The sequence below is a fragment of the Drosophila obscura genome, unplaced genomic scaffold, assembly GCF_018151105.1.
Source record: "Drosophila obscura isolate BZ-5 IFL unplaced genomic scaffold, ASM1815110v1 contig_46, whole genome shotgun sequence".
Lineage (NCBI taxonomy): Eukaryota > Metazoa > Arthropoda > Insecta > Diptera > Drosophilidae > Drosophila > Drosophila obscura.
In genome coordinates, this window is record NW_024542835.1 from 3196521 (window position 1) to 3219373 (window position 22853).

Sequence of the window (22853 nt, forward strand, 5' to 3'; positions counted from 1 at the left end):
CCTTCGAATTATTGGATCCTTATGAGCTTGTGTGCCAGTTGCCCAGGCTGCAACATTTGCAGATTGTGCATGACGGTTCTGTACCCGACACTTTAATCGAGGGGTTGATCAACAAAAAGGTTTGTCCTCTGGAAAGTCTTATCCTGGAACCAGACGAGTTGTCCGTTGATCAGGTTAAACGTCTTTGCAATATTTCTACACTCAAGGAACTCGAAGTAGCCTGCGACACCGTCCCCTTGGCGGACTTACTGAAGCTGAAGAACCTTCTATACCTCCACATATCCATGCCAATTACGAATGACCATGTTCTAGACCTTCTGAAGGGGCTTCCCCACCTAAGGGTTCTCAATATACAAGAATACGATATGATAGACAAATAAAACTTAGTAAATAGTGTTCGTACCTGGGTGAGCGAACAGAAGGAGCAGCGTGGGAAGATACAAATCTATTTCGAATTCTAAATGCGCGATATTTTGTATGCTAATCATTTGGTTGAAATCAAAATTGATTGCTTAGATCCCATATTAATAAACAAAGAAATTATTGAACGAGTTTAGAGCCACCAAATCTACGTTTTTGTCTTGACTAATTTAAAAATATTGATTTTATTGACTAATAAATAAAAATCAAATTAATAAATAATAAATATTTTATCATATGTCAAGATCATCATTTGCTCGCTTTAATCAATTTCGACGACGCGAATATTTTACTACATTTTCAGCCTTTTGAAATTAAATTAGATATATACCTAATCGACATATTGGACGAGCCAACCAAACACGAATACAAATGTATCGTCGTGTCTCCCTCTAAAAATCTTCTCTGTCTGACTTCCCTTCCGCCCCTACAAAGGACGAATATCTGTGGCAGCCATAATTTTGAAGATACAAAAAAAATAAAAGCGCAGTATCATAGACAATGACCATATCTTTCAGATTGCCGAATCTGGTACAGATCCTTATTATAGCCAGAATAAAGTTGCTTTCTTCCCTTCTCCGGCAATGCTGACGCTATTCTTATTCTGTTTATTCTTTTTCAGAGAATAAAACAAGAATAAATAACAATTGTGTAAGTTGGTTGTGAGGAGGGGGTTGGTTTCTGCCCTATGCAGTGCGCGACCTTTCGCAGAGAAGATGTAGGATCTACATTGTAGATGTATAATCTACATCTTAGATGTTTAATCTACATCTTAGATGTTTAATCGACATTGTAGATGTAGATAAAATATGTAGCAAAAAAATTTTAAATGTTAAATATTTTAAAATTCTACATAAATCATAAGCTTACAAATTTATATACTGACTGAATACGGGTATAAAGGTAGAGTCGCGTCCACAGAAGCGACTCACACGTCCCTTCTTGTTACATTCAATATACAGATCTCTACTGCGGTGGCATTACAAAGCTCCTGATCGAGACGGATGGGATTAATTTATCCCGTTCAGGTTTTTCAGCATTTCGTTCAGTGCACTATGTGACTTGCATCATTTTTTCTATTCTAATAATATCAACTAAAAGGAAAAGACCCCAATTTCTGGAAAAAGCTTATATATTTAATGCCCCTGATTTGGAAGCTTCTGTTGTAGATCGCAATGCTTAAAAATATCCTAGATTTATGGTAAAAGTGGATGTGTGTAACGCAGAGAAGGAAACGTTTCCGACCCCATAAAGTATATATATTCTTGATCAGCATCAATAGTACAATCTACATGTTAAATGTAGAATATACATTGTATATGTAGATGTAGATGATAGCATATGTAGCAAAAAATTGTAACATTTTTTTTTTTCTAAAATTCTTAAAAATCATAAGCTCAAAAATGTATATACTGACTGAGTACGGGTATAAGTAGAGTCGCATCCCCAGAAGCGACTCACACGTTCCTTCTCGTTTTATGGTGTAGTTTTTTTTAAAATAATTTTTTAAAAATCTGGTATTTTTTTGTTGTTTCAGAGGTAGTGCTTCTATTTTTCACATAACTTAAGTATCTTATATCTGGTTGCATAGAACTTTGCAGTTCTGAAAAGCTGACAAATGCAACTATAAATCGTACCCAGACACTTTATATCTGCAGCCCCAAGTTCAAAAATTGATTTGATAAAGTGTATAAATGAGGAGTGGGGAAAAATATCTGAATATTACGATATAGAGGCACTTATATCGTCGATGTCGCGTCGCCTTAGGGCAGTTATGGATGCTAATGTTATGCATACAAAATATTAGCCAATTATATCTTGTTGTTACAAAGGTATATAATTTTTGAGTATTATTGTTTGCATTTTGCAAAGAATTTATTGACAGCGTCAAAAATGCCCTTTTTTGGTTTTCTTCATTTCTTTTACGATTTGCTTGGAATTTCGTAATTTTTTTTTGTCCTCCCCCAAAAAAAAACACCCACCAAACACCAACAGGCCAAAACCAAAGGCAAAAAACCTGAGTCCCCGCCGAACACCGGCGCAAAGCCTGAGTGTGGGCGCCGGCGAGCGCGGGTAACCCCACCAAAGGAAAACAACGTGATTGCGGCGTTCGGGTGGGCCCTGTTGGCTCCGTGTGTCGCCCTCCCCCTCGGGTTACCCCTCGGGTCCCTGGCCCTTGTGCCCTTGGTGGTTACTCTTGATCTGACCCGCCCCTACCTCTGCTGTGTTTTTCTCTCCCTCGCCCTGTCCCCTCCGTTCCCTGGTGGGCTCTCGGCCCCCTGCCGGGTCCGCCTAGGGTTTGGGCTTGGTGCCGTCGGTGGGCCTCCACAATCCAATCCAATAAAACGGGTGGGATGCTTGTGCCGGTGGGCTTACGGGGACAACTACGTGAAGCGCAACTTCTTAGGAGTTACATTCCACTACCAAAAAGAAGCAAAATTTGTTGGCATGGTTTTGTGAATGAAATCAATGGATTTTACAAGGTCCCACCGGTAAAAACATTTCTGAAAAGCTCAAAAGTGTTTTTAATTAGTTTGGAGTGCATAATATTGAAAAAATAAATTTATTACTGACCGGGGAACTAATATGATTAAGGCTTTAGAATTGAACACACGCCTTAACTGTAGCAGCCATTTATTTTCGAACGTTTTGGAGAAATCGTTTGCTACCAGATTTTTTAGAGTCGTCAAAATATTTTTGAGTGTTACACGTACACACATACATGCTTGCTGTCCGTCGGCTCGTGTCTGTTACGTCATGAGGCGAACGCGGTCAACCCCAGAGCCGAACGCGATCGGCCTCAGAGCCGAAGACCTGGGAACGTACGCTGAAAACTCAGCTGGACCACTTTCGTTGTATGAACTGGCACATCTTTATACTGTATGGTTAGTCACTAACAGAAAAAATCATCCACTTACAAAAGCCGCACAGAAGAATGAAATATACAAATAGACGGCTCTAAATATAATTAATTTTATAATAATAAAATTATAATAATTATTATTACCGATGATTATCCATAAAACTTAATTAATTGAATATATTATTAAAAGTTCAAAACAAATAAATTTGGTTGAAATTTGGCGCGATAATATTATCGAATACTCTAAAAGGCGCATATCGCGTAAATATTCCACAGACCATTTTCCAGCACCGACAATAAACTATCGAATAAACAGCTGATTTGCCGAAATATATATATATATGTATCTTCGTGCTCTTTTCTCTGCACCAACACAAAACACGCAACTAAATTTCGTTAAAAAACAATCAAAAACAACACAAAATGGACTAGTTTCGTATTTAAACCCTTTACTCGGCCGCGTAGTACCCAAGTGAAGTGGATTTTCCCATGGAAATTGTTTTCGTAAACATTTTTTCGTAAGCGCTGCCTGTGTGCCTCTGCACTGCCTTTGCCATTGCCTCTGCCTCTGTTCGCACAGCAGAATTACTAGTTGCTGTGTGTGTGCGTGCGTTCGCGTGTGTTTGTGATTTCGCGTACGTTTTTTATATGTTAAAATCTAAACTTAATTAAATGTGAAGGAGGGAGGAGAGGAGCGCATCGGCAATCATTAAAAATGCAACATCTGACCGCCAACGAAAGAGCATCAGCAGCAACAACAACAGCCGCAGCAGCAGCAGCAACACCAACACCAGCAAACTACTACAACATTACTACACTATATTTGTGTCCGTGTGCGTCCGTGCGTGTGTGTTTTTTATGTTCGTATTGAATAATGTTTAAACATTTTTGGATTTTGTAGCAGAGAATCGGCCTAGCAGTTAATCGAAGAGCAGGTAAGCTATGTTATTTATTATGAACAAAGTCAGTGCAAACGAAAGAAAAAACAAAAGCAAATGTGTCAAAAGTTCGTCATGGCTCTCGCTCTCTCGCACTTACTCTCTTTCACACACACACACACACTATCTCCCGCCACGCCGTTGGTTAAAGAAAGAAATTAATTTTGCTTTTGCATTTGCCTTTACCTTTTTTTCTCTCTTTTAATTTTAATTTGCGTTGCGCAGCGAATTCGCGCGCAAAGGCACAAAAAATACAGTAATAAACGTCAAATGCCAGACGGACAATGCCGCCACACGCTCTCTCTCTCTCTATGGCGCGCTCTTTTTACTGTAAATGTTTTACAGTGTGTGCGTGCGTGTTTGGCTTTGCTCGTTTTTTTATTTGTTTGCTTTTGTCTTAATTTGTATTTAGAACTGCTTTTCGATGGGTTTGCAAATACAAATAAATAAAAAAATACAAAGTCCCTTTCTTATCAGTTTATCATGCTATTGAAATCAAGATGAAAGCCTAGAGAGGGGCAAAAAAAGAGCGTCAGACATACCTCAATGCCTTTTTGATAAGAACCCGTGGTAATTGTTTGAAAGCGGGAAATTCCAATAGGAATGGGCATTAAGAAGCCATTCTCTCGCTCACTATGATCTATGATTCCTCCTCCGATTGGGTGCTGATGAAATAATGCGGTCTGATGTCTCAGAATTATCACAGAAACTTATTTTTTTTTAGTTTGTTCAATAATAATAGTAAGCTTGCAAAAAGTAAATACTAATAGCACTTCGGGAATATAAATCAAAGGTCGCATAGGAGATTGTGGGAATTTCGTGGAAATTCCACTAACCTATTCCATACTAATAATTCCAAAACTATGAATTAAAGCAGTAAAAAATTTCCATAGGTATAGAAACTTCAATATCTGTGAACCTTATACAAAAACCTTCTTCTGATGATTTCATCAATAAATTAAAGTGCATTTTGTTTTTGACTTTTGTCAACACTGCTAAACCAATTCACAATTATACAACACTATTTCTGTACAATCAGCTGTCAAACTCTACAACTTTTTTATTGATCTGTAAATCAGATCATTTATTTGCATAGACTTACTAAATTTAAAGTTCAAGGTGAAAAGACTACAACATTTTCATCCAAATGGAATCGTATTCCCCAGTTGATTATCCCCTGATTAACCTTTTCATGTTTGCTTTACTTTTTTTTTTATTAAATTCTGGTAACGAATTACAGTTATTACATATCTGTTATCAGATAGGAGGTCAAAATAAATACTTACTAACTTTCGATTCAATGTTATGGAGGGGCGGCAGTAGCCACAAACACAAACGTTTCCTGTTGCCGTTGCCTCCCTCCTCTGCCTATTCCCATTCAACCCGTTCCTGGGTTGCTGTTAACACAAAGTGAGGACGTCATGGAAATTGATTCATGAAATCAAATTACAAAACATTGAAAAGAAGGTATCAGCGGGTGACCGAAGCTGTTGATACCTTTCCAGATCTATCTTTCATCGAAATAAATATGACGTGCTCCTGGTTTTCCGAAATACTTTTAAAATACAGTATGTATTCTTATGTAATATTACCTTACAAAACCTCTCTTAAAAAACATATAGTATAAAGGGTATTAAAATACCAAACAAAAGGCCAACAGGCGGTCGGGTGTATCTAGTAACGTAACGTGTAGTACGTACTCCCAAGAAGATGTAGAGGGAAGGGGGGGTGAGGTGTGATTTTCCTTTTGTTGTTCGCACGGTTTCAAATTCCAATGTATTGGCAACTTACAGAAGCAGAAGCAGCAGCGAAAAGTAACAGTGAGACGTACTCTCTCTGTCTCTCTCCTCTCTCGCAATCCACTCTCTGACAATAATTCATTCATTTTTTTAATACATTTGCTGGTAGGAAATCAATGAGAAAACCATTCATCAAGTAATTGTTACAATATTGACCGACTGTTTCATTTTCCTAATCATTTTCCCTTTAAAATTAATTCAATCTTCGACTAACATCGCTCTGTAAAGACGATCTTTGCTGCTGTTATGTCCGCTGATTAACAGCTGCCAGCTTGTGCCGCTCTCACCGCTCTATGCGCATGCGCTCACTCATCGGCCTGCTCTCTCTTCCATTCTCTTTTGCTGGTTCCGTTTTCTTGTTGTCCCGCCGCTCATTTATCGGCGTTTGTTTTGTCAGTCTCGTCTGAGACGCCGTTCGTTGCTCGCGCCGTGTAAAAAATGTAAGAGCGAAAATCGCCGAAAAGCGAAAGAGAAATATGTAATAAATTCAAGTGGCAAAAGTAACACACGAAAAATCATCGTGTCATTTTGTGTGCCTTCCCAAATGCCGCCGCCGCCGCTCCTGCCCACCCTTTGAATCGTTCGTTCGTTCTCCAATCAAAAAAGTGCCCATAAAAATATTCCACAGAGAAGTGCAATAAATGTTTTTTCAGTGTGCAAAGTTCAAAGGCAAAGCAAAGGCAGCAAAAGCATAATCAAATGAAAAGGCAACGGCAAATGAAAAATCAAAAGTAAATTAAAATGAAAAAGAAATAGCAAAGCAAATGCTAAAAAGTGCTTTTAAGTTGATTATAATATATACATATGTATACATATGTATAAAAAGAAATGAAAAGGCAAATAGTAGAGCACACGCCGCCCCGCGTCCCCTGTTTATCCCCTCTCTACATATCTCTGGCTCTGGGGCACATGGCGGCAGGCAGTTTATTTTTATTTCATTTGCACATTTTCAATGCAAATTATTATAGAAATCAACAGATAAAACACCAAAAAAAAATTTTCGCTTTCGCATTTCAATACCAAAAAAAACCGAAAAAAACAACAACGAAAACGGAACCAAAAAAGCGATGAAACAAGAAACGGGCGAAAAAGAAAAGAAACGACAAAAAAAAGTGAAATGCGCATTGACTTTCGGGAACGTTTTTATTGTCAATTTTTCAAACGACCGTGTGATTGTGTTGCTCTCTCGCTCTCGCTATCGCTCTTTCCACTGATCACCTCGCTCTCCGTCTCTATCTCTCTCAATCACTTTGGCACGCTCACTCACTCTCTCACCGTGTTCGCCTTTTGCTTTGCTCTTCAGTTCGCATAACGGAACTGAACTGCTTGGCGGCTGTCTTCTTATTGTTGTTAGGCAAAAGCAGAGGCAAAGACAGACAGAAAAAAAGTTGAAGCGGTACGGTATGCGTGCGTTGCCCTTTGGCTCCTCATTTACAACTACAACAAAAAATACAACTACACTCATGAATGAATGAATGATGGTTGTTGTACATGGAGCAGAAGCCAGTAAAAGACGCTTCTACATAATTATCTGCTTCATCTCTTGAACATTTTTGATTTTTATTTAACACCTGCTGTTCTTCCATCAACGGAATGAAATGCTCAATGCAATCTCTGTGTTTGTTGTGTGTGTGTGTGCGCGCAGTGCTGCAATTGCGATCAACAGCTGTTGCTGAGTGAAGAGTGTGCAGAGAGCAATTACTTGGAGAGAGAGAAATAAGCACGCGTGTGTGTGTTTGTGTCCTTGCATGTGGTTTTTGTTCTGTGGTTTTTTGTTGTTGTAGCTAGGATGATTTTTTTTTTTGCTAAATGGGAAAGGGGAGATTATAGGGATTACATATTAGGGATATAAACAACAACCTATCGGATTAAAAATTTATCGAATATCTATTATCCATATCCATGACAAACTTTTGTACTTGCAAGACATTTATTAAAACCAAAAAAGTATTTAAAAAAAAAACATTCTGATCAATTTTACAGCCAACTAATAAATTAATCTATCAATCGCCTCAAACAAAAAGCAATACAAAAAAAAAAACAAAATTAAACGACAACAAAATGGGACAACACCCGAAATACAGCAACAAAAAGTTAAACATGTAGTTACAAAAAAAAAAAACAAAAGGAATAGAAAAGCAAAGAAAAGTTTATTACGAATCGCATTAACACGGAAGTAGCCACTAGCTTTACAGAGAAAAAACAAGCAGAAAAGAAGCATAAACTTTAGAGAGCCTATAAAAGTACGCCTTCCAATAGTTATTATTATATACAAGCATTATATACAGCCTATATACATATTACATAGCCATAGCACATACAAATTCGATATGGATGGTATATACAACAGGAGGAGCAGGATGATGACGACTCGTGGCGGAGAATCGTGGTTAAAGTGCGTTACATTCTAACGGTGCAATCAAATCTTATTATATATAGCCACACACGATCATAGTATATAGAATACCAATATATATACATACATATATATATATATATATTTCTTATATCAAATACTCTTAACAATTTTTACAATCCGCTTGAAAAATCAAATCAGCCGCAAACGCAATTACTTTAGTAAAAATTACTTTAAACAAGAACGAAGATAGAAAGCAAAGAAACAAAAGGAAAAAAAACATTAAAAAAAAAGTCAAGTGCAAATTACAAAACAAATTATTCTTCATAGAACAAAAAACTTCAACAAATTATTAGAATTATTAGAAATTTCAAATATTAAAAAAAAACAAACAAATTTATCCTAAAGCGTATTTCTTAGGTATAAATCAAATGAGTAATACAAAAATTTTTATATATGGTAAATGCGCCCCAAGTGCTTAAGCAACAGCAACAAACACCCCAAAAAGTAAAAACAAAACTAATGTTAAACAACAACAACCTCAACCAACAGCGAATCGAGCAATATTATCAATAATGAATCATTAAATTGTTAAACGTTAAAGATTAAATGTAATGTAGAAAACACCAATTAAAATTGAAAAAAAAAATTAACAAAACAAAACACCAAGAACGCTAGTAACCTGCCAACAAAAGACACCAACAATTCATGCGGTGCCTGAATAAATACATCATCATCGCCTTACAACAATCACAACAACAACACCAACAACAAGCAAGTGCCTCCGCCTCCCCAGAGGCCAGGGAACTAGGAATAGGAATAGGATCAGAAATCAGAAACCGAGGAACAGGAACTGGTCTGGACACAGACAGCTAAGCTGCTACACCCACACCCTCATAATTTGTGGGCGGCAGCTTAAACCCCCAGATATCTTGGATTAATCATCACTCAGCAGACGCCGCCACGCCCCAAAAGCGGGTGGATGGGGGATGCGTTCTATGAGTAGCGCGAACGCGAACCCGACAACAACTGCAACACCTTCAACTTCATCAACGATCACAGCAGGATATGGATATACATATGAAGAAACTAACTAAACCACGGTAAGTCCTCCACTATATAATATTTATCTTATCGGTAGTAATTCTATCATTTACATATTTGTAAAACAGATAGAGAAAATCCCATTACCGTGTTCAGTCTATCGTTTATTAATATCATTAGCCCTCAAGGTTATTCTCCTATTATGTGTTACTTGTTGGAAAAACCCTAACAAATTCAGGAATTTAGTAAGTAAAACTGCATTCTGCAAAAGCCAATAATAAAAAATGCAAAATTTTCAATGAATTCTTATAAACCCATTTTATATTAAATTGAGAATAGAAAAAAACAAACGAATTGGTATTTAGAAAACACTTTTCCATTAGCAACACATTCCACATATGCGGATTTCGATTGTTGGTTCAAATGGCATATTACCTCATCTTTCATATAATATTGGAAATTTCCGATCCAAAACTTAAATATTTTGGTAATTATTTTTGCCCAATTTACGACAGTTTTTCAAAGCTGTACTGTGTATCTATTAAATCTTAAATAGCAGCATCTTTATGATAAAATTGCTCTCTGGGAATGGTGTCTATCATTCATAAGGAAAGTATCGTTTTGCTTATGAGAAATTTCTACTGCGAATCAACAGCATTTGATATTCGTGCACAGAGATATACGAGCGATTTGTCCCATACTTTATATATGTACATAATATGTATTACATGTGTTGTACACATTGTGAACCATATCGAATAACTTATTATTGATAATCGACTTTTAGTCGCAGTTTAGAATTAATGATTTAAAATCTGAGGACCTTTGTTGGTGATTGGACAATGGACAGCAATTCTACGCACATGACATTAAATCGGATTCTCCCAAAAACTTTTCTCGTTTCTGTAACCTTTTTTTTTTTTGCATTACCACGTCCCCTACACTTCTTCGTTGGTTTTTCATTTCCTCTGTTCCTAGTTGTATATTTTTTTATTGTCAATGAGCTGCGGCGGCCACTAAAATGTATAATTGAAAATTGTACGCCCACATTTACTACACACACACAAAAATAAGCATGGAAACATAGACACACAGATACATACGTATAAAGAGCAGTCGCAAAAAAAAAAAAACGGACCACCTCACTAAAGTAGTCAAAACATTGAGTACCCTGTAAATAAAATAAATAAAAATTATAAATGTGTACTATGGAAATAGTTATCCGGGAACGGAAATAATTTTTTTTTTTTGCCGAAAAAGTCTTTTAGTTAGTATATTTGCACAAAAGAATTAAATATAACAAAATAGAGCTACAAAATAATGATTATTTAAGGATTTTTATATTTTCGATAAAAACAAAATCAAATGATAGTAATGCGACTTTTATGTTGCTCCTTGATTTCGATCTGCTTGAAATATCAGCAAGTTTTTTTTAGTATCTGTTTTAAGTTGCTTTAAATTGTTTTTGAACAGAAGATCATGGTTATATCGCAAATCTACGCTTGTTTTCAATATTAGCAACGTAAATCCATAATGATAATACCCCGCCCCCAAGTTACCTACGTCCAGGGTATACAAAAACGGTCCCAGTTGCTTTTAGCGCCATGCAATAAACAGAGCGAGAGAGCTGCTGTGCTGCCAAGTTTTGCTGGTTTTTCTTTGCCTCCTCTTCTTCTGCTTGCAGACGACTTCCTCCCGTCCACCGACAGTCCGTCCTCTGCCTAGTCTTCAAGCCACCCCACCCTACCCCTCCACCTTGAGCAAAGTAGAAAAATCGACGTGTTTTTTTTCTGTCTTGTTTCGGCTTTTTGTTGCTCTTCTTTTTCTTCGGGCGGCGGGCTTCGTCGTCGCCGTCGCCACGCACTGTTTCCCCATGGCTAAGCCATTGTGCACTTTTCGCTGCAATTTGTCGAAAACTTTGCTTCGTTTTTTATTTGGTTTTTGTTGCCTCTACTACGGGTATACGGACGAGAGTATATTCTTATATTCTTATACTCTGCATCGCTTCCACGAAAGTTTAACCATAACAGATTTCTTTAGACCTTAGAGCTTCCTTTCGGGTCGCGAGGTGGTGCTGGGGCGCGGCTCTGCAACGGGGCCGTAAAACTCTTGAGCCCTCATTTTCTGGTCGAAAACTGTCGGGCGGAAGATGAAGGACGATCTTTCGATGGTATGTACATTCATGACTCTCAGGGACAGGGGCCGCATTTTACAAAACCCATGGATCCAATCCCATAAATACATAAAGATAGTTTCAAATATATGTACGTATTCGAATTTGTATATATTCAACATTTTACTGTGCAACACCTGGCCCCTGCCCCCTCTGCTTCGAGTTCTTGGTCATTTTATGACTTTTCTCGCTGGTTGTGTGTGTGTGTGTCGAGGACAAAAAGTCGGGGGAAAAGCGTACAAAACGTGTGCGACACACTCAACAAACTGATAAAATTTTAATTTCTCCAAAATTGAAATTTTAATGTGTGTCTAGAGCGCGCGGTTTACCAGGGCGCCTCTCTGCCAGTGCCCCCCTGCCACTCCTGCTGCCATTGCTTCTGGTGCACTCTGTGGCATCCCCTAAAAACCCCTAACGCTTACCCTAACCCCTCGCCAGAAATGTGCCCCTGTGTGGCAGCCACTCACACACGACTGCAAAAGTTTTTGGTTTTTGTGGGTTCTGCCAGCGTCGCAACATCCCCCACTGCCACACCCACTCTTATCCCCACACACCCCCGTCCTTGGCTACTGCAGCTCCCCCGCCTATTCTATTGCATTTTGGTCTGCCCCATTCTTAGCCGACTTTCTATCATTGGCGGCTGCTTTTGGCATTGGCCAAGAAGCGAATTTTCCCCCTTATTCCCTGCACAGCCTTGTGCATATTATAGAGTTGAATTATTAAAATTTTTGCTGGCTGTGTGTCAGTTATGAATATCTAAGTGAGTGGCAAATGGGGCGAAAAGAGGGACTGGAGAGTCCTGTGAGTCTTCCTTCTTCCAAAGAATGGCCAATGAATTACGATTTAAATCAAATTATAATCAATTTATAAAGGAATTCTGCGATAGAGGATAAAATACGAGAATGGATAGTGTAAAGCTTCTCGCTAACAGTTTCATTCATTTTCTTGTGAAGCCTCCTTCTGCACTATGCCCCACCAAACACAGCAAAACTCTGCCTCTTGAGATCGCTCTCATCGACAGGTGTAACAGCAACATCAATAGGAAAATGGCAAGAGTAACGGACAGCAATGAAGAATAAAGAGTAAACACCGAAAAAAACAGTGGAAAATCATACACTGAAAATAATATCATTAGTCCATTTAGAGCACAGTCAATCCTATATTTTTCTTAAGGTACATAGAGGCGAAACATAAAAGTATGTCTCCAAAGAAAATACTCTTCTCATCAAACGGACTGATTCGACAAGAGTCAACACACATGCACACTGAGAGAGAATCCTCTTTTGGCCATGATGCCAAAAAGTCATAGCCGTTTCATTTCACCTCCCATCATCATCAGCATCATCATCATCGTTGCCCCACTTAAACTATTGACCTACACACCTAATTGATATGCCATACGTATAGTCAGATATCAAATTGCGGTGTGCGGTCGGTGTTTTAGTGTGAGTGTGTGTGGGTCGATAGAGATAGAAGATGGAAGATAAAGAGAGGCAGAAAGAGAGATGGCGAGAGATTGGTTGGTGCCGTACAGGAGGAGGAGCCTTGGGCGCAACAAAATCTCTCTGGGGATTTTATTTTTTATGTCGAAATTATACATTTTATTATGTCATTTTAATGCTACAAAAGGCACCGACCAACGTAAAAGTAGCTGAGAAAGGATCCAAAGTTTAGAAGGGCTGGGACAGAGGGAGAACAACATGCAAACTAAACAGTCATCCAACATTCCTACGTCCCATACCCTGGTCGCCCTTTATGCCAGACCATAAATCAGCAACAGTTAGAGAGGACACCCTTGGAAGGGGATCTTTGCACGAAGGAGGAGGTAGCCCTGTTCCCATTTTGTATGCAAAAGTGAACAAGGTGGAAAATAGAAGGAGAAAATTGCCCCACACCCAGAACGATGATGGGGAAGAGAGAGAAGATTGTGTAGTAAAAGAAAAAAAATAACAACAATATTCCTAGACGACATTTCGACCATAGGCACACCCTATGAAAAATATATCCCATTTTACCATCCGAATTATATCACTCTGCAATTAGAGAACGAAAGTTTAAAGTATTTTTGTTGTTTTTCTGCTTTGCTCCTTTGCTACTTTGTTTTTTTTTCTTTCTTTTTGTTAAGTACCTGGAAAGCAAGGGATCCTGGGCGCGAAGGCACATGTGTAATTTTTATGCCTTATAAAAACCGAAAACCAGAAAACCGAACAAAAGGCATCGAACGAAAGAGCACACACAGATGCACACACACACAAACATAACATTCATCCCATGACAGATGTTCTGGCAGCCGTAAGGGTGAAGGAAAGACGCGTCAGGAGGGGAGACAGACCGATAACCAACGGTTGAAGGGGAAGACAGTGGAGTGGGATGGGAGGGAGACAACTGTCATTGAGGGGCAGCCAAATTGTTTTATGTCTATCGATAAAGTAAATCACTTCTCCCCTCTTGCCTGCCCCACTTCCTTTGGCGCGCACTTTTGTTTGCAAAATAATTCGCTTCGTACTTTTACAAGGGTTTCTTTTTTTGTTTACTGCTGCTGTTGGCTCATAGCAAGTTATATAGAAATGGAAGGGAAGGCCGAGTGCCCATCCACTGCGGCTGTCCTTTCACCTTGTGTTTAATAAGCCTTGGACTGGTATCCCGTTCCCGTTTGTCCTTTGGCTGTTTACGTTTTATATCTGTATATTTCGCTCTCTCTCTCTCTCTCTCTTACTGTCTCTCTTTATTTAATGACCCGAACCTTGTGTTTGATGCCCAACGAGAAAAATACACACACACACACAAAAACAAAAACGAATCTGAGCGACAATTGGCACGTGTTGGGATTTTTATATCATGAGTGTGCGAGTGTAGTGAGCGAGTGAATGCGGTGAGCGAATTTCTGTGTGGCTGTGTCAGAGTGTGTGGGTGAGCGTGAGCCAGGGAGAGGGGGAGTTTAACTCCAAACAAAAGCGCCTCTGGAGCTTATCAACGGGGGGAGACCAGAGACCGCACACACACACACACACACACACACACACACACACACACAAACACTTTGATGCCTAATACACCGATTCATACATGCATAAATACATACATACATATGTACGTAGAGATGTCATAGAAGAGCTAATTAAACATTTGTTGCCATGGGTACGATATACTCGTATCGCGGTACTGCCTGCGAGTGTTTGGTGCTTACTTTATGTGGGTGGGATCAAGGGGGGTGCAGGCTGGGTAAGCCAAAGCCATCATTTAGCTGGAAAATAACATCACTATGATTAAAATATCCACACGGACGAAACATTTGTTGTTCATTGAGAGGCTGTTATGCTGTCTGTACAAATATCCCATAGGCGAACGTCCATCCCATAGCTAATGTTCCACTAACGAAATTGTGGCATTGGTCTGCTGCTTAATCTATGAAACTCTCAGTCAAATAAAACTATTTAAAGTTTTAGTGAACTCTGGATGAAACGCATTCAAAATATGAACATGGACAAACTATTGCTGGAATGAATGCATATCTTTTCTATCGGACTCAATTGGAAGGGAAATGGACGTGGATGTGGACGTGGACCCGGACCCACCACTCGCTTTAATGGACTTCCCTGCGCAAGCCACTCCCAGACACCGCGACCTGATTACACTGCCCTGTCCGTCCTGTTCGTCCTGTCCCATCCGGTTCCGTCCAGCCCCCGACCGAACTGTCCAAAGTGTTCTCTCACCTAAGATCTATGTAGGTATATACCCATCTGAACTCCCCTTGGCCCATTGCGCCCACCATCTAAATGATTAACTGTTGCACACCGTCCCGTTGCCACGCCCATCAGTCAGTTGCAGTTAAGCTGAAGGACACATGCGAATTGGAGGGAGGTTGTGGGGGCTGGGTGCTTAAGTTGTGTGTGTATATTGCCTTGACGTTGTCCATGTCTATGTCCATACACATCTGCCCGCCTTGGCCTCTCCTGGTCTCTCCTGGTGGGCTCTTGGCCAAGTCGCGACATCGTTGTCGCCTTCGACTCGCACATTTCACACACAAGTGTTGCCACTTTAAGCCAGCGCGAACAGCAACAGACTGCAACCTGCAACCCGCCACTAGAAGGGGAAGTGGAAATGGGACCCCACCCCCCCAACCATTTGACATTTGTTGTTTCTATACTTTTCCCTCTGAACACAGGGTCTCTCTGAATGGGTATTATAAGTTAGTTATGATGTTTGAGGGCACCACCAAAGAAGTTGTTCCTTCAGTTTACGCGACGCTGCTGCTGCCTGAAGGCACAAGTCATAAGTGAAGCAAATTCGTTCGTTTAAATTTAAGACGGAATAGGATTTCAGAACGGTTTTCCATTTAAACCAGCAGCGGGAAAACCTTGATCTTAACTGCCTCCTAATGACAGCGAATGCACAAGCGAATGGTGCAAAAGAGAATGCCCGTGAATTGCAAAACATCGAATGAGAAAGAGTATCTCCCAGGAAATATCATACATACATATGTATGTACATACGTATGTACATTTTGAGACACTGTACTTTCTAGAATCCTTTTTGTTTGCTTCTTTGTCTTGTTTACCCTTTCCTCACCCACACAGAGACAGAGGGAGATAGTGTCTTACCACCCCATGGCGGATACAGTAAATAAGTTGCACTTTTCCGCTGGATCAAAGTATTGGGAGACGGGAATGGGAATGGATACTTCATCAACCTTCCACTGGCTCAGAGCTGGTGTGTGGTGTGTGGCGTGTGGCGTGGGGCGTCCTTGGTGGTTTTTATGTTGCCGCCTGCCCAGCAATAAAAATAAAAACAAAAACTTACTTGCCATTTATTTGCAGTTGACTTTTTCCTTCGTTATTAATATTGACAACACGAGACGGGGATGAGGTGGAAAAGGACCTCGACAAAAGCCTTTGGGGGTCGGGTCTTTCGACACTGCCTTGTCCGTGTCCGTGTCTGGTCTGTTTGTTTTTGCTCTTAATGCGCTCAAAAATTGGACGGGCTATACCATTCCATTCCAGCCCTATATCTTCCTTGGTCCCTTCTCTCCTCTGCACTCTGTGCTCTGAAGCACTTCCGGTTGTGCGGCGACCGGGGGATAAGTTGCGTTTTGTGGTTGAAAAATGTAACCTGAAGCTTTATTGAAGGACTTTTTAATGAGTGTTTGTGTTTGATTGTCGGGAATTGCATTGAAGGAAGTCGCTTCTTGGATGGAGATTAAAGCGAAAGAGAAAGACTGTGAAAGAAAGGGGGAGCAATTCCGTGAGAACTGTTCGCAGATTCGTGGGGTTCGGTTCGCTCTCTTAAAAACCCACATGGCTCTCCAGTTGCAGGAGGAGAAAGATCAAATGTGGCATCATCAGCTGTGGAATGTTAACTTTCGTTTTCAGGGACTTTGATAGTGTAAGAGACTACCAATTCAATTCACAGAATAACCCATAGATCATTTTGTATGAGTGCCAGTAAATTTACGTCGTGCCAAAGTTCTATCTGAATAAACAAATTTTTTAGAAAAACTTGTCTTAATATTTTGAAAATAATGTATTCACTTGATATTATTTTTCAGAACAGAAACACAATAAAACGTACATTTTTTTTACAGTTGAATGGGCTCCTATTCATACTCAAAGTTCCACAAGTAATTTCGAGAATGAATGACAAATGCAAATGTTAGGCTCGAGATACAGAAACAATTTTGTCCCACATTTCACGCACTCGAAACTCTCATAGAGAGGTCTTTGTTTGACTCAAAATTAATTGAAAAATGTTTATGTTGAAACAAAAAGCTGAACCGAAATCAAACTGCCAGTTTTTGTTGCACTTGAGGCTGGGGCCAGAGGGCCGTTTAATTTTTGTTTCATTCCACAGAGCAATCACAACAACAGCAGCACTTGGGTGGGTGGGCTGCACGTTATATTGAAAAGAGGTAGAGGGGATCGTGATTGCAGTATCATTAAAATACTAATACAAAAAAACAACAAGGGAGAGAGAGTCATTGCCTTACCTTGCATTTAATATAGACTGCTGCTTTCGTGTTTTGAGCTACCTTTCATTTATATCTCTAGTCTGCTGCTATCCCCCGCCTCCTCCCTTGCTGTGTGTCTAGTCTGGTTTCGTCTTCTTGCTCTCTTCTGGCTGCTGCTCAGCGTCGCACGTTTACCGTTTACCATAATTAGGTGTTAATTTGACATTTTGCTCAACATTCAGCAAGCAGCAAGCAGCAGCAACCAACCGAGAGAGTAAGAGAGAGAGAGAGAGAGTGAGAATGGTGACAATAGTTGAAATATTTATGCACTACTTGTATGCCTGTGTGTGTATTTATTATTTATATACATTTGTATGAGTAAGTGCTTTTTGGCCCCCGCCTCTCTCTCTCTCTCTCTTTCTCTTTTTCCATACAACTGTCTCTCCTCCTTCTCCACTAAATTGTGTTGTTGTTTGTTTAACGATCGATAAAATGTTGTTCGTCGTCGCTCCGCTGCTCTGCTATGCACGGCTCGAATGTGCGTTTCCTCTGCCTCTACCGCTGTTTGCATGTGTGTGTTTGTGTATTAGTATTACAATGTAATGCTCGACTTCCTCCTCCTGCTCCTCCTCTTCCACTTGTGTAACACTCTCTCTTACGCTCTCTCTTTCTCGCCACAAAGTGCGAGCATCACCGCACGTTCTCCACTACTTTTCCCACTTCTTTCTGCACTTCCTCCTCCTCATCTTCTGGAACTGCATTAACTGTTCCCTTCTTCCGTTTTTGTTTTGTTTTCTTTCTTTGTGCTGCCTATGACTATGTTTTGTTTATTTTATTAGTTATCGTATAGCTTTTAGTCGAAACATTATTGCCTCGTAAATGTTTATCGATTGCTTATCGAATGTGGGGGATATCCCATGACTCAAAAAAGGCGGTGGGTGCTAAGGGGAAATCCCACACAAAAACACAAAATGTAATTGTTACAATGTTGGCACTGAAAATTGCAAGCTTTTCTAAACATTGATAAAATATAATCATATAAATAAAGTTCCATAATTAAGAATGGAATGTTATTTTAGAAAATAGATTTAAAAATCCATTCAGCCGTTGAGCATTGCCAGACGGCAAAGCGGTACACTAATTTCTCTAGTCTGGCAAGAAGGGACAGGGACCGCTTACCAATGAAATGCTTAGAGGATGAAGAAGATTACAATAATTCTTACAATAAAAGATGGAATTTTTAATTTCTGACATTCCACTGTTGATTTTGGTTTTGAATTTAAAAGGCTTTGCAATACCACAGAAAATCCAAATGAACAATTTCCTTTGATAGGACATGCATTTCCATAATTGAAAGAGTATTTAAATATATTCTTAGGATATCACTAATTCAAAACAAATTAAACTAATTAAATCAAACTTAAAACACTTTGTTAATTATTCACCTTTTTCACAACAAATAAAGAAAATAAAGAACCCCCGCGCCTTAAGCGAACAGTCAGTCCATGGAGGTCATTCCCTCATCCTAAGGCAGCGACAGCCCACAAAACGAGGAAAAGTGCAACTTAATTCGAAACCAGAAACAACAACGAGAACTACGACAACAACAACCAGACCCATGGATATGGATTGTATGTGTTGTATTGTGTGACAGAGACGGCACCGACGGACGATTCGAACCCGGTCTCTGTCGGGGGGGACAAGCCCACATTTCATTTATGAAAATATATTCATCGAGTGGAAGTGGAAATGTGCGGCAAAGGCAAAAAAAGAAGGGTTCGAAATATATGTATATAAAAGCGAAAGAGAACTACTACCACAGAATGGACATACGGATCCATGGAAACTTGACATGAGAGTTGCCCCACTTGCGTGACAGAGAGGGTGACTACTGAGTGAGTGAGACGGAGAGTTGGAATTGGGAAGGAATAGAAATAAAGAGGGTTAGTAGTCAGTCGTTGTGGGAATTTCTGGCAATCATCATAACTAAACTCTATCATTATAGTTCACTCCGTAGTTGAAATATTTCAATGGAATCACATGAAAAGAAATACGGAAGAGGGAGAGTGAAAAAGGGTGAAGGAATTTTCTAAGAAAGTTCAATTGTTGGGAGAGAGGGAATTAACTACACAGTAAATATGTGATTTATGGAATTCCCCAGAGGTTAGGTCAGAAGTCATCAAATTAGTAAATAAATAAATAAAGAGAATGTAGTTATTGAATAATCATGCTAGTAGAATCTACCTCGAATAGATTTACTTATTGATGGAAATATGTAGGGAAAATCCTTAATAATTAACAATTAAAAATTCGGTCGTAGTTAGCACTGTTAATGAGATTTAACAGCACAACTGATATTTACCAACACTTAAGTAGGGTTGCAATAGTGCTTGCACTTTTAACACTGGTTACACTACCAAATTACTCTCCTGCCTTAACACTTATTTAATTTAATTAAATTTAAAGAATTAAACCACACACAGTCCATGGGGAGCGAAATCTGCCTCCTGACTGTTCCCATAGCTCCCCCACAATCTTTGTGCCACTCCGATTGTCCATTAAAGCTTGAAGTAATTGTCATGCGGATAGGAATTTCTTCAATCCAATTATTTAAGGTTCTAGTGCAAGCTCCCGATGGCCAGAGTTTAGTCCCATTCCATCTCTTTATCTGCTATAGACTCCCTTCCTTCTGGTGGGAGGGAGGGGGGCGGATAGACACACACACACACACACAAAGTGAAAGAGGGCCCCCAGATCCAGATGTGCAGATGGTTGTCCCTTTTTACGCCGCTTGGATGCAGGCACAACATTGCTGATTAACACTTCATTTGCATGCAAAAACTTCAATCACTGACAAAGACCCAAAGACCAACAGCAAGAAGACAACTACAGACTACAGACTACAGGCTACGATGACGACGTCATTCTAGCAACGCCACCAACGTCATTCCAACAACAGCAATGCAAAAAACGTGTCAATGCATGTGCCATGAATGTCAACGCACAAGGAAGCCCGTCCAGAGACACAGAGAGAGAGAGAGTGTGAGAAAGACTACAGGCAGAGAGACCCAAAGCTAACCAGCTATCCGACCATCCCACCCACACATTCCGTGTACTACCCCCATACCAATTCCATGCCTGGCCCCCAACCAAAGCGAAAGAACTTTGAGATGGTTTGGAATTTGCAATATGTTGCATTCGCCTTAGAGTCCCTGCTTTCCCGCCTCCCTTCATTGAAATCTATCCATTAAGGCTAATGCTTTGTAAAATGTGCCTTTGTTGGGGGTATGTACATAAGTACAGTGCAAGTTCTTCTCTGCAGGCCATTTATGGATTAAATTAGTTTCAATATTTGAAATAAACTAGAATATGAATGAGAATGTTTCTAGGTCAATGCGTTTCTTCATTTATCCATCATTCAGTGGATACAAAAATAGATATCCCATTAGTTTTTTGCAATTCAATTAAAATAAATACATAACTTAAAAAAAAATTAAATTAAAAATTAGTAATAGAAAAAATAAACTAAAACCACTTAACCTAATAAATAACTTAAAACCTTAGCCACATCTCTGAATAGTTATGGAAATGAATCCAAAATAAGCCACCATAATAAGGCAGGCATAAATTGGCAGCTGTAACCTAATTGGTTATTAAAAATTATTATGCCACGAAAAACATAATACAAATCATTTAAACGCTTCAGCAATTAATGGCCTACATATGAGTTTAAAATTTAAACTATAAATTGTTTCGAATTGTGGTAGAATAAAAAGCGAAACCTAAAGTGAAATCTATTACATAAATATTTCTATAGCCGTTTTTCCATCTCTCAGTTTTGTTAAAATGCTTTTGCATGTTTCGCTGCTGTATTCACATTGGTTTTAATAGCAATGCTCGAGCATAAAAATGCCATAAACATTATTTTTTACAAGCATCTTGTAATCCCCAGTGCATCGATATTGGCGTTTGGCTTTTAATGGATTTTGTTTAGTGTTTGAAATTCTCTTAGAAAATATGTAACTGTTTAAAGATAAAAAATAAACAACAAAAACCCCTTTGGGCAGATGGGTAATATCGTTGTTTCGAATGTAAAAATTTCCCATAAGTGAACGGACACAAATAGACACCATTCGAAGCGAGTGACCTTTTGGGAAATCCCAAAAACTTATCGATGTTGCCTGTACGCCCCACATCTAACAGATACACAGCTACAGATGCCGCATATCTTGTGGACTATCTTTCAACATTCTGCTCTCTCTTTATAAACCCATTCATCGATGAGCCAAGTAATCAATTCTAAATCGTTGAGCCCCTCCTGTGTGACACATGCATGTCCCTGCTCCGTTGCCATGTGAGTCTCGTTTTCCCCCGATTATTTTTCGTTTTTCGTTTTTCTTTGCGAAATATATTACCATTCAATGCCAAAGCGAGACAATTCCGCAAAATCCAGACAAGCGTTGTTGTTGGCCGCCCACTTAATGCAAATGAAAACGCCAGAGATAGAAAACTCTGCAGTCTCGACCAAAGTATACCCTGTGCTTAAGGTACCAGCGGAGGCCATAGGTAATATATATCTCAATGAATTGAGGGATGCTGAATGGCCTCTGAAGAGTTCTGTAAAGTTCTCTCAGTCATGTTCTTAATTTCCTTGGCTACAACGCATATTTGATGTTTCGACAATATACCCACCCACGTTCTCCATGTGTCCTGGTATCCCAGGGTAAAAGCAGTCAGCAACAAATACAACAAATATTAAGCAGAAGAATAATACAAAAAAAAAGAGTAATTTTAGCTACAACTTTGTGTTGTGTGTGGGAATGCGGCGGCTATTTTAAAAATAAACGTCGACAAGGCACCTCACGCGGCATCAGAAAATAGACAGAGCAAAGTGAGGTAAGAAAAGCCGCAAGAAATAGCAGGCAGACAAGGAGAGAGAGCGAGAAAGTTGTTTAAGCCAGAGATGAGAAACAGATGCAGCGTTAACCTATTTTTAAACGCAATTCTCTTGATATAATTGTTGCCATTTCATTATTTAGCTTCCCTCCCCCTTGTGGCGGTTAAATGATTCATTTCTATGCTTGGAATAGTTTATAAACAAATTTCAATCAGCATCAGGTGTGCCGCTGCCATTTATCGTCTCCTCTGCTTTACCTTCGACTTTAATTTAAGAATAAATTTCTCTTTGCACAATTTTTATGGCCTTATAATTGCAAAAAAGATTTGTGCAGTTCTATTTTTAGTCGCCACCAGTATTGCTTCTGGTTTTTCTTTCCTGCTCTTCTGCTGCTGTGTCTGGGTGTTTGATTTTGATGC

At 39.4% G+C, this 22853-nt stretch overlaps 1 protein-coding gene across 3 annotated transcripts in view; it reads left to right on the top strand.

Moving 5' to 3' along the window:
• Nucleotides 1-3621: 3621 nt before the first annotated feature.
• The window catches only part of LOC111076706 (AF4/FMR2 family member lilli), a 93942-nt gene continuing 74710 nt past the window's right edge, over nucleotides 3622-22853 (top strand). For 2 of the 3 annotated variants that reach the window (XM_022370605.2, XM_022370603.2), the window contains exons 1-2: nucleotides 3622-4218; nucleotides 8004-9479. Coding sequence is in view for 2 of the 3 variants with exons in the window: in XM_022370603.2 (XP_022226295.2) it covers nucleotides 9445-9479 (35 nt within the window). In the remaining variant the exon portion in view is untranslated. Of the gene's footprint in view, nucleotides 4219-6783; nucleotides 9480-22853 lie in introns of those variants that run through there. The other variant, XM_022370604.2, reaches the window with a different exon arrangement.